The 15,032-nt window shown below is 48.7% G+C and overlaps 1 protein-coding gene across 1 annotated transcript in view; it reads right to left on the bottom strand.

Moving 5' to 3' along the window:
- Positions 1-93: 93 nt before the first annotated feature.
- DNAH10 (dynein axonemal heavy chain 10) overlaps positions 94-15,032 on the bottom strand; it is a 169,130-nt gene continuing 154,191 nt past the window's right edge. Inside the window, exons 66-79 of the mRNA XM_054527692.2 lie at positions 12,044-12,148; positions 11,472-11,626; positions 10,607-10,761; positions 8,984-9,167; positions 7,222-7,422; positions 6,331-6,540; positions 6,056-6,151; positions 5,249-5,420; positions 4,337-4,468; positions 3,962-4,173; positions 3,701-3,868; positions 2,294-2,474; positions 1,044-1,189; positions 94-483 (exon numbers count right to left, since the gene is read on the bottom strand). Of these exons, the coding sequence (XP_054383667.1) occupies positions 337-483; positions 1,044-1,189; positions 2,294-2,474; positions 3,701-3,868; positions 3,962-4,173; positions 4,337-4,468; positions 5,249-5,420; positions 6,056-6,151; positions 6,331-6,540; positions 7,222-7,422; positions 8,984-9,167; positions 10,607-10,761; positions 11,472-11,626; positions 12,044-12,148 (2,264 nt within the window). The 3' untranslated portion in view covers positions 94-336. The remainder of the gene's footprint in view (positions 484-1,043; positions 1,190-2,293; positions 2,475-3,700; positions 3,869-3,961; positions 4,174-4,336; positions 4,469-5,248; positions 5,421-6,055; positions 6,152-6,330; positions 6,541-7,221; positions 7,423-8,983; positions 9,168-10,606; positions 10,762-11,471; positions 11,627-12,043; positions 12,149-15,032) is intronic.

Raw genomic sequence — 15,032 nt, 5'->3', positions numbered from 1 at the left:
GATTCTCACTTGTGCCAGTGCTATCTATGTATGCCAGACACTTTTGCCTAATCAAGTGTTTTCTCTGAGAAGGAAAAGAAAACTCCACACGTCTTAAAATACTCTCCAATATTTACTTTTTGATTATATAAATTCCTTTTAAAAAGTAGTATTAAAAACAAAACCATTCAGGTTAATTTGTATGGAAAGAGATTTAAATGGCTGATTTCAAATGAAAAATCAGTGTCAGTCCCCCTCCTGCCTCTTGAGAGGCCCCAAGAAATGACAGCAGACCCGATCACTCTTCCTGACAACCCCAGGCTCCGAATTCATTAAGCAGTTTTCTTCACCCAAAGGTTAATCAGAATTCAGGGTGAGGCATACTCCTTGCAGCACCCAGTGAGAAATGTGCCTTGTGGTAAAGAGATCAGCTTCAAAAACCAAGCCGACTCCCATGGCGTTCCTTCTCATGGAGGTGGTGTAGACAGGGGTCCGGAAGGTATTCTGCAAGGGAAAGGCAGGTGAGACGCCCCCGCGGAGAGAGGGTGCAGAGGGATAAAGGCAAAGGTGCAGTTTAAGTCTTCACAGGCAGGGGACCGTGTGCAAGACTGCACCTAGAACACACACGAGGCTGGGGCTGCTCAGGGCCACCCTCCGCCAGCTTCACGGGGACCTGGCTTCACACTGACACACTGGTTAAAAGTGGGTCCCAGCCCAGGCAGAGCAGAAGGCATCTGCTGTCCACACCAGAGGGAACCACTTTATGACTCAGGCAATGTCTGCAGCATTTTGCAAGGGAGGGAGTCTCCCCTTGGTTAGTCTAGACCACAGGATCACAGCTTGAGCCTGACACCTCTGGAGGGATCGGCATCCACACACACGTGCAGCCGCGCCTTTCCCAGGAAGCAGCTATCCGTAGCTTTTATCACGGCTCCAAGACTCTCCCCAGCCCATAAAGCTTAGGCACCCCTGTTTTAAAAAGTAGGACTGTTGGAAACCACCTCAGCCATAACTACAGTCAGAAGAGGAAGGGCCCTGGTGTCAGGAGGGGCTGGGACCTTCACCTGCAGCTTGAGGCGATGGGCTTCAATGGGGATGATCTTCAGGATCGGCAGGTCCACAACCAGCACCTTGGGTTTGCTCTTGATAAGACATCCTTTTTCTTTATCCCAGTCAGCACCTTCCAGGTACAGTCCTGAGACAAAGCATCCTAGGGACACAAGGCAGAGACTGGATACAACCGGAGCATGCACAGCCTGCCATGGAGTGGCTCTATCAGGCGCGCACACAGCGACACACAGGCCACTGGCTGGCCTCCTCCCCAGCGTATTGGGGACAGCCCAGGCCCTTCTCCAGCACTTCTGTCCCGCCCACCTTCCCTCTGTGGAGGAGCAGCCCCGACAGGAGACCCCGTGGCCCTCCTCCATGACCCAGAGAAGTGGGTGCAGGGTGCTGGCCTCTCCCCCAGGAATGAGGCAGCAAGGCCCACGGACTTAGACCACCCTGGGCCCCCAGGCTAGAAAGATGCATGGCCCCAGAGTCAGAATGGGCACCGTGGCAACCCCAGCTACCCTGTGAGCCAAAGTGGCTGGGGAGCAGGAAGTCGAAGCCTCACAGAGAAAGTGGTCTCCGGGGAGGAGGACCCAGCAGACGTGCAAAGAGAAGAGAGGAGCACACTCCTGTGGCCCCAGAGAGAGTGGTGGCCTGGACACCTGCCACCTCCCCTGCCACTGAGACCCGGAGAGTCCCTGCATCTTTACCATAAGTCCCCAGTCCTTAAGCCGTCTCAAAAGAGCTCTTGTTCCCTGCAGTTAAATGAACTCTAAGACAACATGGCCCCGGGAAAACAGCAGTTTCCAGCTCTCATTTGCACAGTCAGTAACCAATGTCTAAGGGACCTGAAGTTCTGGCATAATCAAAGAGTTCCAACCAAGTTAGTCCATGCTGCTCTGTGGCTCCCATGCCCCTGGCCCCGTCAGAGGTTACAGGAAAGCCACCTGATGGTTTTTGCAAGAGCTAATTCTGACCTAGGAGCCCACTTGCCATGAGCTAGCAGAGTGAACATGGTTCAGGTCTCCCCTGCCATAGACCCCAGGTCTCAATGGAGAAAGTGGAAGAGAAACTTCCGTATCCACCCTCAGAGTTGTTAAGACATGGGCAGTGCACAGATACAGGAAATATTTGCAGCAGGCTGGCTTTCAAACATGGCCTGGCCCATTCAGGCCCATGCTATGCCTGTCCCTTTGAGGTGGAGGTGGCTCAGGGAGAGAAATCCTAAGTGAGAGGCTGTGGATCCCTAATGAGCTGACGGTACCTTGTCCCGCCCGCTCATTCACTTCATCTGCATCCTGGAACTTGGTCACTTGTGTGAACAAGGTGGAGCGGTCCAGTGGCCAGCCGTTCTTCCGGCAGGTGGCCTGCACCAGCGCCGTGAGGTAGGACTCAGGGATGTGTAGCCCCGAGAGCCACATCACACTGGGCTCGCTCTCGGTCACCTGGAGAGAAGACAGGGCAAGTGCTGGGAGCCTGGGGCTGCCATCCAATGCCAGGTCAAAGCTGGCCTGGAAGTTTAGTTTATGATAAAAGACGTATTTCACCTACGTGGCAAAAGATGGCGTTGGCACAACTGGCCGCCAGTCTGAGAAAAACAATCTGGACTGCCACATTCCAGGTAGGTCAAAGATTTAGATATAAAAATAAAACCACAAAAGTACTGGGCCACATCTCCAATGAATGCTTTCATATCGTGGAGTAGGAACTACAAAGCCCAGGATAAAAAAGAAAAGCCTTGTAGGTTTGACTACGGAAAAATGTAAAGCTTTTCTGTGGAAAAAATACTGTAAGCAAAGTCAAGACTTATGACAAGCTGGGAGAAATATCTGCAACACTGGCAGACCAAGGGCTAATTTCTTTGATTTGCAAAGAGCTCTTAAACATCAGTGAGAAAGATGGAGACCTCACTAAAAATGAAATCCAGATACAAAAAGACAATTCACAGAAAAACAAACACAAAATGTCTGTAAAGCATGCAAAATACGCTCAGACTCACCATAATTAAAGACATGCAAAACAATGAGATATTATTTTCACCTATCAGGGAGACAGTGATCCAAAATGTTAAGAACGCAGTGTTGCAGCGGGGTGAGGAAAGAAGCACTCTCATAGACTGTGGTTTCAGCCTTTCTAAGAACCATCCAACAAGAGCTATCAAAATTTAAAATGCACACGCTCTTTGATCCACCTCTTCCACTGTCAGAATTTACCCATGGAATATACCCCTATGCATATTCATAGACATGTGCACCAGAATGTTATTTGTATTAGCAAAAAAATATATATATATATATATGGTAACCACCGAAATGTAGGCAGTTACCATATTTTTAGGATACAGAAGGAGGAGAAAGGATATGAAACATTTGTACAATGGCATACTCTAAAAAAGAACGAGCTAGCTGTGTACTAATATGGAACAAGTGCCAAGATAATATGCTTAGATAAAATAATCGGGTATGTATAGTATGCTTCAAAGTCTTCAAAAGAAAAGGAAAAACAAAAGATACAGATAGGCTTGTAAGAATCTCAGACCATTTCCAGAGCACCCAATAAACTTTAACAGAGGTTACTGCTGGGAAATGGAAAGAGGGGATTGGGAGGTGGTTTGAGGAAGTCTAGGTTGACACCTGAATCGGCAGAGAGGAGGTAGTGACGTGCCACTTACCCACAACACGTACTGGCTGAACCGCCGCAGGAAGTAGACCATCCAGTTTCCAAGGGACTTTAAGGTGTCAGGAGCAAGCCTTCTCCAGATATTAGGGATGTGCCCGATAAAAAGAGACCTGGCCACATCATCTAACTCATTGCTCATTCCAACTTCTCCAGCCAAGGCCTATTTAGAATCAAGAGCAATCGGGCAGGACTCTGTCAGAACCCCAGGTGCCACGTATCTAGGCAGTAATCTGCACATGAGAGACAGGCTCACCCTTTGAAGTTCAGCCAAAGACTTGGTCATCCGGACCACAAGCTTGTTGAAGCGTTCCAGCTCCTGCAGGAGCACCACCGAAGTGGGGGAGATTCCTGTTCCGAGGCGCTTCCTCACCTGGTCCAAGTCAAAGACTTTGGGCATCTTGTTTTCTATGTCTTTGGCCACTTGGCCAATATAATCATCGCGGCTGATACCACTGCTGGATTCCCCTAAAACCAGGACACTTTTCAGAGAAAGCAAGGCATCTATGTGCAGAACCGGAGCCTCCTGAGCCTTCCAGTTCTGGGAAAGGCATCAGCAACGTGGGAGGGCTACAAGAAGCAATTGTAAAACCCCAATCAAACTAATGAAGTCCTCCTGAGTAGAGTTTACCTGTCTGAGGCTGCAGCTCCAGCAGGTGAGCCCACATGTCTCGAGCTGCCTGCGTGTAATAGCCAATCTCAGCGTTGGGGTGGAGACCAAACACTTCTGGCGTGTTGGCAAGTGGGAGGGCCTCGATGGCTTCTGCAATCACAGAGAACAACGGAGGTGGCACTGTCCAGCCACCTGTGCTTTCTCAGGGCCCACAGCCTCAAAATCCCCAGACATGCAAGACTAATTTCCATTGTTTAGAGGGTGACTTTTTTTTTTTGAGACAGGGTCTTAGTCACCCAGGCTGAAGTGCACTGACATGGTCATTGATCACTACAGCCTCGACCTCCTGGGCTCAAGCATTTCTCCCATCTCAGCCTCCCAAGTAGCTGGTACTACCGGTGTTCACCATCACACTCAGCTAATATTTTTATTTTTTGTTTTTTTTTTGTTTTTTGTTTTTGTTTTGATTTTTTGTTTATTTTTTGTAGAGATGCGATCTTGCTTGGTTGCCCAGGCTGGTCTTGAACTTCTGGGCTCAAGTGATCTGCCCTTCTTGGCCTTCCAAAGAAGGGATTACAGGTGCGAGCCACCATGACCGGCCAATGACATGTTTTTAATGTAAAAATTCTACACTACCACACCCAGTCCAGCCGTATGTTCATCTTTTATGAAAATGGCTCAGTGAGCTTCACTATGGCTATTCTGCCCTTCCAGGTGGAAACTGATTTATTTACCATCATTCCAGGATGGGAAATATGAACTCTATCAGTCAGCTCTGCAGCCAGGAAGCATCTGCCGAGCCACCTAACAGGCTTAACAGACCACACCTGACCAGCCGAGCAGCCCCCACCAGGAGAGGAGCCAGTTGAAATGTATGGTCTCCCTTAGAAAAAGCCTTGAAAATATCTTTTCATGTCTGAGAAATCTCACCAACAAATTTCTCCTTTTCATCACCAACAGGGATTTTGTAGTCCACTTCCTTGTTCCGGAAGAAGTGGAATGGCTGGAAAGTATCAAAAATGAAGTCCCCCAGGTACTCATCCATGTAAATGGTCAGGATGCGGCGATCAAAGCTGTCAATGGCCCGTCCTCCATACATGACCTGAAATTAGAGGGCCTGAGAGCCAGCCAGGAGCTCAGAACCTACTGTGTGCACCCTGGGGGCCTGGGGCCAGAGGCTCGCCCAGGGTCAAGAGACTCCAGCAGCCTGGCTGCTGCAAGGCTCGAACCTATTGACTTGCATAAGCTTTCGGGCCACTGTTCACACAATTGATCCGTGGCTTTGCTGGCTTGCCAAGGGATAGGGCCCAAAGCAATAAGAAGCCCTCAGGAAGTGTTGGGAGCTCCTGTGCAGCAGGCAAAGTCCCCCAAACACATCAAACAGCCAAAGAAGCCAGCAGCTGCTTCTGTCTTTGGAATTGATGTCACTGCCTGAGCTGTGTGCAGACCACTGGGGACGCTTCCTGTGAGCTCTGTATACAGCGACAGCCAAGGCAAGGGGCTAGAGGATGCCTCACCTGGATCCCCAGCCATGGATCCAGCTCAGGGAACCTCTGTGTGAACAGAGCTCACTTAGGACAAGGAACAACCAGGTGAGAGCAGAGAGAATGTCACAGAAACCCAAGGGGAACAGGAGCAGAAGAGGCTGGCTCTGAGGGCTCAGAGGAAAATAGGGGCACAAGGCCAAAGCTCTGTAGCCCCAGAGACACCTGCAGAAGGATCCCCGGTTACCCCTACCTCTCCAATTAGGTACTTGAGGCTGCCCCACGGGATCCTCGGGTCCCGTTGCTGGAAGGCTTTCGTTAAGTACGTGTTCAGAATTTCCATGCAGACCTTGAAAGAAGAGAACACGCTCAGTTATGCTGAAACCCACCAAGCTGTTCACATTCTGATACTTTTCTGAAAAGGCTGTTGGGAACGGTGCAATCCTGCTGTGGTTGAACCTGGAGGAAAGTCAGGAGGAAGTGGGCCGCCTAAGGAAGCCATTTCCAAGGAGAAGCAGCCGCTGTCACCTGGAAGTCAGACTCATTGAAGTCATAGTACACGTTCCAGCCAATCTTCCCAAACTTTCTTCTTTCCTGCACCACAGCATGGAAGAACGCCAGCACGTAGACCAGAGGCTTGAAGGCAGGGTGCGGGCACTGGTCCAGCATTTCGTGAGAGATCTTGAAGTAAGTTGCCCTCATGTTGAGTTTCAGCCCATTGGGTGGCTCGGTGACAACCTTCAGAAGAGAAGAAAACACACAGTGATGGAGACCGCAGGCCCACAAGCTTGGAAGAGTGTGCACAATGCAGGCACTGCGCTTTCCTTCTTCTCTATGGAGCCATCTGTCTGAGACCTCCAATAGCTAGAGTCTCTTGTCCAGGGCCCAGGCTGAGAAGTTAAAGAACTAGATGTTCTGGCTCTCAGGGTCAAGGGTCAAGAGTCTTTGACCTTCCTCTGAACCATGAGATCCTTTACTATATATAAAATGAAAGTAAAATCTTCCCTCCACCTCCCCAGAGAGAGAGAGAGAGAGACAGAGAATGACAAAACCATTCCAAAAGAATTTCCTGGAGAATAAATTAAATGGGGCGTGTAAACCACCCGAAACTTCTGCAGTCAGCACTAGAGAACTGCAAGCTGTGGGGGGGGGCCATGAAGTTTATGAAAAGTAGCGTAGATATTGTTAGGGACACATGCAGAATTGGTAGAGACAGGCCTGGGAGTCACAAACACCCAACCCAGGACAGCGGCTCCCTCTAAAGAGAGGTGGGGTTGAGAAGGGTTTCAACCGCAAGGTTTTGCCTGCAGCCTAAGGTTTATTTCTGCACAGACACAAGCACACCCCGGCCCCAGAGCAGCATGCGGGTGTTCTGAGAAGCTGCGTGCTGGCATGTTGATGTCCGTCCTGAAGCCAGACCTTTAGGGACTTCTGCAGAATCCCAATGGGGAACCCCTTGGTGGGGTCCGTGGTGAGCCACAGGCGGAAGTCTGGGTGGGGCTTGGTGATCCTCTCTAGGGACTTCTCCAGATCTTTCAGCCACTTGACCAGGAGGTGGCAGTTCTGCAGCATCAGCCACTGCCCCCGAGCCACTGCCGTCTCCAGCAGCTGCAGGGCCACCTGCCCGGGGGAGAGGGAAGGGGAGAGGGGTTGGCATCCAAACCCAACCCCGTGCTTTCCAGAGACCCACTCCACACCCACAGAAGGGCGATGGCAGCTCCAGCAGAAGCCAAAAGAAAGCTGAGGATCCAGGAGCTACAGGGGGAGCCTTCAAATAAATCATCTTTGAGAAACCCCGTGAGCCCCGTGGGTGCACTGAGCTGGTCACACACAGCCTGGAAGATGGGTAAGCATTTTGCACTCATCTGCCTCCCTGGCCCTAGAAGTCCCAGCTCCTCCCACACAGTCGCTCCTGTCCCCTGAGAACTCCTGAGCAGGGCTGCAAGAGACCAGCTAAAAGCCCACCAGGAAGTAGGGACTGTCCTGGCCACTGTAAGATCTTCAGGGCCCTAGGCCTGGAAAACAATCACCATGTCACCTCCCAAATGTAATTCAAAGCACAAACAAGCTAAACACCCAAATCAAGCCTTGGTTTCTGAAATGGCTTAAAACACATGAGTGCTGACATTACAATAGCTTCTTTCAGTGTTGTGGTTGAGAAAGCTGGCCCACCTTGCTGGTGCCCATGGTTTGCCTCCTGGGCCATCCAGCATGGGTATCGCCATCCTCATCTCACCCAGGGGCTTCCAGCAGCAGAGGGGCTTATCCAAAACCTCACCGTTCATAGCAAAGTCAGGACTGGCAGCTCCCTCTGACCCCCACACGCATGCCTGCTACCATCACACTTACTGACGCACAGGCTTTTCCTGCAAGCTTTGTCCCACATTGTACTGAACTTGTGTAGCAAGTTCTAGCAGGGAGCACTGTAATGCAGAGAGGCAAGACCTCAGCAAAGAAAGCTCACTGGCTCAGAAAGGTAGGATTTGCACCACAGTTCTGTCCTGAATGGTCCTGGGCTCAGCCTCTCTCGACCCACTCCCTTGGCCATGCAACTGGGGCCATAATAATCCTGATCCACAATGAGACTGTTCAGGGACTAAGGAAGGTAAAGACTGTGTGTGAAAGGGCTTTGAAAACAGCACAGCCTGGGCGTCGTGGTTCATGCCTGTGATCCCAACACTTTGGGAGGCCGAAGTGGGAGGATCACTTGAGCCCAGGAGTTCAAGACCAGCCAGGGCAACATGGTGACGTGTTTGTATTTTTCTCTACATAAAATACAAAAAACATTAGCCAGGCATGGTGACGCGTGCCTGTAGTCCCAGCTGCTACTGGGGAAGCTGAGGCAGGATGATCACTTCACAATCAGGAGGTCGAGGCTGCAGTGAGCTATGTTCACACCACTGCACTCCAGCCTGGGTGACAGAGCAAGACCCTGTCTCAAAAAGAAAAGAAAAAGGAAAAAAAAAAAGAAAACAGCCCAGCACCATGATCACAACACGAGGTTGTGAAATCATAACTATTATTGTCATCTTCCCAGTGTTTCATTACTGCTTCTTAGCTCAGAAACGCATCCCACTTATTTATGGCGTGGCACTCTCAGCTTAAATCCAGGTTAGCTCCTTCTTAGACACCAGGGACCTCCCCCTAAATGTAGAGCTTGTTCCTTTCAGCCACAAATTACCTTTTCTTGACCTTGACCCATTGCAAGGAATTTGAGGCGATTTCCTCCAAAACCACTTCGCTCTGCTAATTTCATAAGATCACTGGCAGGGTCAGAGCCAGGACTCAGGATAAACACAATGGGCGAATTTGGAGTGCTCTGCTCAAAAATAGCTTCAAAGCTGATCATTGGGGGCTGCACATACCTGGTGAAAAAAACACAGTCAGAAAACTCTCCCGCGAGGACAGCTCCAGACCAGGGGCTGGTCTGTCTGATCAGCGCTGCCTCCTCCAGTGTCCAGAACCTTCTGACCACTCCTCTGGGATAGCTCATTGCAGTCTTCCCTGTTTTAGATTCTAGTTTCTATGCACATCTCCCACCCTGATGGGGAACTCCTGAGTGACAGGGACTTCTCTGTACCCCCTGCACACTCGATTCAGTTGGTTTGTGCTGAGCTGGGCACCTCAGCTTGCCCTCCAGGTGGGCCTGCCCATGGCACAAAACCCTGAGGTTCCACAGGCGTGTCCTGAATGGTCCACATCTTGAGTTTTGAGTTTTGTGTTTTGTGTGTGGGTTTTTTCTTTTTCTTTTTTTTTTAAATTGAAAGATATAATCTCACTCTGTTGCCCAGGCTGGAGTACAGTGGTACTATCACAGCTCACTGCAGCCTCAAACTCTTGGGCTCAAGCAATCCTCCCACCTCAGCTTCCTTAGTAGCTTGACTACAGGTGTGCGCCACCACGTCTGACTATTTTTTTTTTATTTTTTATTTTTTAGAGGCAGTATCTCACTATGTTGCCCAGGCTGGGTCTCAAACTCCTGGCCTCAGGTGATCCTCCCACATCAGCTTCCTGAAGTGCTGGGATTACAAGTGTGAACCACTGCATCTGACCCAGATGTGCATTTTAAAATTCATTGCAAACACAAAGATATTGGGATATTTCAGGAAAAAATCTGAAGTCCTAGCTTCTTTCAGACTCAGAGGATCCAGCCACTGTGGGTTCCCAATGGCACCTGGTATCAGTCAGCAGGAGCTAAGGGCAGCTGCCCAGGGACCAGGACCCCACCCAGCCTCATCACTCACTGCCATGGCCTGCTGGATACAAGGGCATATCTGAGCTGCAGCCCCACGCGCTCTGCCTGGCTTCATACCCCATGCTAGAGCTACATTGTTCAGTGCAATGGCCATGAGGCACACGCGGCTACTCAGCACTTAAAATGTGGCTAGCCCCAACTGAGATGTGCTGTATGTGTGAATTCACACAGGATTTTGAAGACTTAATACCAAAAAAAAGCATGTAAAATGTCTCAATCATGTTCATATTAATTATACATTCAAATGATAATTTTAATATATTCATTTAAATAAAATATGTTATTACAATTAATTGCGCCCATTTCTTTTCTAATGTAGCTACTAGAACTTTTGAAACTGCATATGCGGCTCACATTGAATTTCTTGTGACTAGCGCTGTTCTAGAATATTGAAGAATTCTAGACTATTGGCTATCGAATATTGTACAGCAGGGTGGCGACAGCTGTCTCAGGAGCTGGTCAGCCTCTGCTTTCTTTCAGTCCAAGGTGGGAGGACGCTAGAGATTCCACCCCACGTAAAGTGGCAAATCAACAAAACGACACACTTACTTCTCTCCCATTGTTACAGTCACATAGTCAGTCACTGCCCGATAGACCCGATCCACACGGAAACAGCGCAAAATAAGCAACTTCTGGAAAGGGGTGATGTTGTTATCATAACCCAAGGGGAACGGAAACTGCTCCAGTGAATCCAGGTCATACCACTGGGAAAAGCAAAGAATATTCATTGTGGCATCAACTCAGAAATGACATAGGTCCCCATTTGTGTGTGAAGGTGGCAAAAGCCACTGGAAAGGGATGAGAATTTATAGGTGTACTAACTGAAGGCCACCTGGTCAGATCTGTCATTCTCTACCCCCAAAGGCTATGACATTGAGAAAGGGGCAATTGAGTCTTATTCACTGAGTCCCCAGTGCCCATCAAGGGACATGGTACATGGCAGATGCCCAACAACTATTTCTTGGATGGATGGGTGCATAGGTGGATGGATGGGTGGGTGCATGGATGGATGAGTAGGTGGGTGGGTGGGCGGATGGGTAGATGAATGGGTCGGTGGGTAAATGGATGGGTGGGTGGGTAGGTGGGTGGGTGGATGGATGGATGGATGAGTAGGTGGGTGGGTGGGCGGGCGGGCAGATGGGTAGATGAATGGGTAGGTGGGTAAATGGATGGATGGGTGGGTGGGTGGATGGATGGATGGATGGATGGATGGACAGGTAGATGGTTGGATCTCCCATACAACTAGCTGAATTAGCCAAAGGAGAATTCCAATCAGGGAGTTAGAGGGCATCAATTACACACTGAATGGGTTACTCAAAGGAGTGTCTTCTTTTAAGGGGTTGGGCCACAGTTGAGGTTTGGAAATTGTTGACATGTGGGGAAGGAGAGGAAGAGAAAGGGAACATGGGCTCACCTCCTGCCAGACAGTCTGATTATTCTCAACATCATCAGGAAGTTGCCCAAAGTTGTCTGAAAACATTTCTGATAAAAGAATGATATCTTCCCATCCTTGGTCAGACAACCAAGCGCAGGGCTTTTTTCTCTTGCTTTTCTCCAGGGAAATGTTTCCTAATCACAACAGAAGAGAAGCAAACAGCCATTGTGCTGCTAACACAAAGCAAGCAACTCTGCTTCGACTTTTCCCACTTCTTGAGAAGTGGGAAAAGTCCACTTCTCAAGGAGGAGACCGGAAAGAGGAAGTGGCCCGGGCTTGCCCTTGTCACCGCCAGTGACACCAACCAGGCGCTTATGCAGCATCCAGCTTCCAGCCTCAGGGTGGCCCCGAGACAGAGGCTGGCTGCTCTGAGTTCAACCAGAGCCATTTCTGAGGCTGGAATGATCAACTGGAATAGTGAAAAATGCAGTGCTGTTGGAAGCCAAGTTTTAAGGAGAATTTTTGTTATTGTTTGTTTCAACAGACAAACTTATATACATGTATCATGTGAACAAGGAGATGGGAGGAGTGAAGCTAGGCAAATTCATTACCTTTTAAAAAGAAATCTAATTCTTCTTGAGGGACTCTCCCTTCTGCTTGTTCTATCTTGATGGTCATATTAAAAGAAAAGAGTAGCTTGTGCCTCTCAAACAGCCCTGGAGGGAAACATCAGATGAGTATTGATTTCTTAAAATTCATTTTTAAAAAACTGAGTTTCTTAGGTACACTGTGCTTAAATGTAAGATAAATGAAACACTCAAACTGTATGGCTGCATTTAGCTCTCTTTGCACCTCATGTCCATGAATATCTAAGTGCAAGAAAGATGAGCTCAGTTCCTAGGTCATGCCCCAGTCTGCAGTGACATGCTCCTGTATGTAACGGAAATGGCTGTGTCTACAGGAGGTACAATCACACAAACCTGGGAAGAGGAAAAGCCAGTGAGGGGCAGTACAGCAGGGGCCGCCCTCTCCACCGAAGGCAGGTTGTTTGCCTGACTCCATGGCATTTGTGTCCATTCGAGTCTAGAAGAGGTGTTGGCAAACTTTCTACAAAGGGCCAGATAGTAAATATTTTTGGCTTTGGAAGCTAGATGGTCTCTGTCATAACCATTCAACTCCACCATTATAGTGCAAAAGCAACCATAGACAATATGTATACAAATGGATATGGTCCTGTTCCAATAAAACTTTATTTACAAAAGCAGGCAGTGGGCCAGATTTGGATGCTGGCTAGGGGGTTGCCAACCTCTATTGCAGAGGACACACACTCCATCAACAGACTCTTTATTGATGGATGCAAAATACCAGCTTTCTTCTTTTTTGCTTTTTAACAGAAGACATGTGTTCCTGGGAAAAAAAATTGTTTAAGTCAAAATTTGTAATTTGAATTCACTTTATATGTGTTAGGAGGGTTGGTTACTTAAGTGAGCCCTATAGAAAGAATCTCTTTTCTGCCCAACTGTTAAGGGCTAAATTATATTTCTCCAAACTTCCTATGTTGAAGCCCCAACTTCCAGTACCTGAGAATATGACGGTATTTGGAGACAGGGTCTTTAAATAGATGATTAAGTTCAAATGAGGCCATTAGGGTGGGCCCAGTCCAACCTCACTGGTGTCCCTATAAGAGGAGGAAATTTGGACACACAGAGACACCAGGGATTCACACACAGAGAAGAAAGACCTTGTGCGGACAGAGCAGGAAGACAGCCTCCTACAAGCCAAGGGGAGCATCCTAAGGAGAAATGAAACCTACCAAAACTTTGATTTTGGACTTCTGACCTCCAAAACTATGAGAAAATAAATTTCTGTTGCTTAAGCCACCCAGTCGGTGGTATTTTGTTACGGCAGGCATGGCAAACTAATACACCAAATGCTGGTGCATGGAAAATATCACTGTCAGTACAGTGTCTCAGCAGAAGAGGACTGGAAAGGGACACAAGTGTGCCCTATCCACCCTCTGCTTCCTAAAGGTCACTCTACAGGCCCCTGGTTAAAAATGGCCATTCTGAGTTTATCCCAACTCCTTTCCAAAAACCAACTGAAATGGTGAGTTTTTTTGTTTATTTGTTTTTTGTTTTTGTGCAGTGGCGTGATCTCGGCTCACTGCAACCTCCGCCTCCCGGGTTCAAGCCATTCTCCTGCCTCAGCCTCCCCAGTAGCTGGGACTACAGGTGCCCGCCAACACGCCCAGCTAATTTTTGTATTTTTAGTAGAGACAGGGTTTCACCAGGTTGGCCAGGATGGTCTCCATCTCTTGACCTCATGATCTGCCCGCCCTGGCGGCCCAAGTGCTGGGATTACAGGCATGAGCCACCACACCTGGCCTAATGGTGAGTTTTTTAAAAAGGTATAAGCTCCCAGAAAATTGGAGAAAAGACAATAGCAATAAAATTTTGCAAGCTAGGCCAGGTGTGGTGGCTCACATCTGTAATCCTAGCACTTTGGGAGGCCGGGGTGGGCAGATCACTTGAGATCAGGAGTTCGAGACCAGCCTGGCCAACATGGCAAAATCCTGTCTCTACTAAAAATACTAAAAATTAGCTGAGTGTGGTGGTAGGTGCCTGTAATCCCAGCTACTTGGGAGGCTGAGGCAGGAGAATCACTTGAACCCAGGAGGCGAAGGTTGCAGTGAGCTAAGATCGCACCACTGCACTCCAGCCTGGGCAACAGAGTGACAGCCTGTCTCAAAAAAAAACAAAACTGCAAGCTACAGACAGATGGACAAGTGATAACTGATTTAGCAGAGCTGAGAAAGTTGACTCTCACATGAGGAGGAGATAAAGCTGAGATGCAAACCACAGAACGCATCAAAAGCTCAGGAACTGGCAGTACCAGATCCTTTGGAAGTGTGGGTGAATATGGGCTAAAAACAGGAAGATGGGTGGACAGCTTGTTTGACAAGCCGTCAGATCCCAGATCCCCTCTCACTCCATGCTGCCAGGCAACTGCCCGCCCCACCCAAGTGAACTTTAGAAAAGATAAAGCAGGGTCTCTGGACAGGGGAACACCAGGCATAGTTGAGGGGAAACCGTACTGAAAATATGGCTTTCAGTGAACGTTTTCACGATGAATGCTGAAATCGACAGCCTTCTTTTCTCACTTGATTCCATGAAGGCTGGCAGCCAGGATTACATACTCTACGAAAAGGCTGAAGACTCTTCACTGGGGAATCCTAAAGTCTCATGAAAAAAGAACTACATGTATTGGCATTTGAGAGTTCCTCCAATGACACACTACAGAGAGGCGACCCGCAAAATTCAGATAACAGGAAACAACCCAGCAATCAGGTAGGTTTCTTCCACAGATAAATGCAAGGGGTGGGGCAGACACGGTGGCTTATGCTTCTAATCCCAGCACTTTGGGAGGCCGAGGCAGGAGGATCCTTTAAGCCCAAGAGTTCAAGATCAGCCTGGGCAACATGGCGAGACCACCATCTCTACAAAATTTTTTTAAAAATTAGCCAGGCATGGTGGCATGCACCTGTAGTCCCAGCTACTGAGGAGGCTGAAGTGGGAGGATCACTAGAGCCTGGGAGGTGGA

This window comes from Pongo abelii, chromosome 10 (genome assembly GCF_028885655.2).
Source record: "Pongo abelii isolate AG06213 chromosome 10, NHGRI_mPonAbe1-v2.0_pri, whole genome shotgun sequence".
Lineage (NCBI taxonomy): Eukaryota > Metazoa > Chordata > Mammalia > Primates > Hominidae > Pongo > Pongo abelii.
Note: the sequence above shows the minus strand (reverse complement) of the source record. Positions and strands in the feature narration are given on the sequence as shown.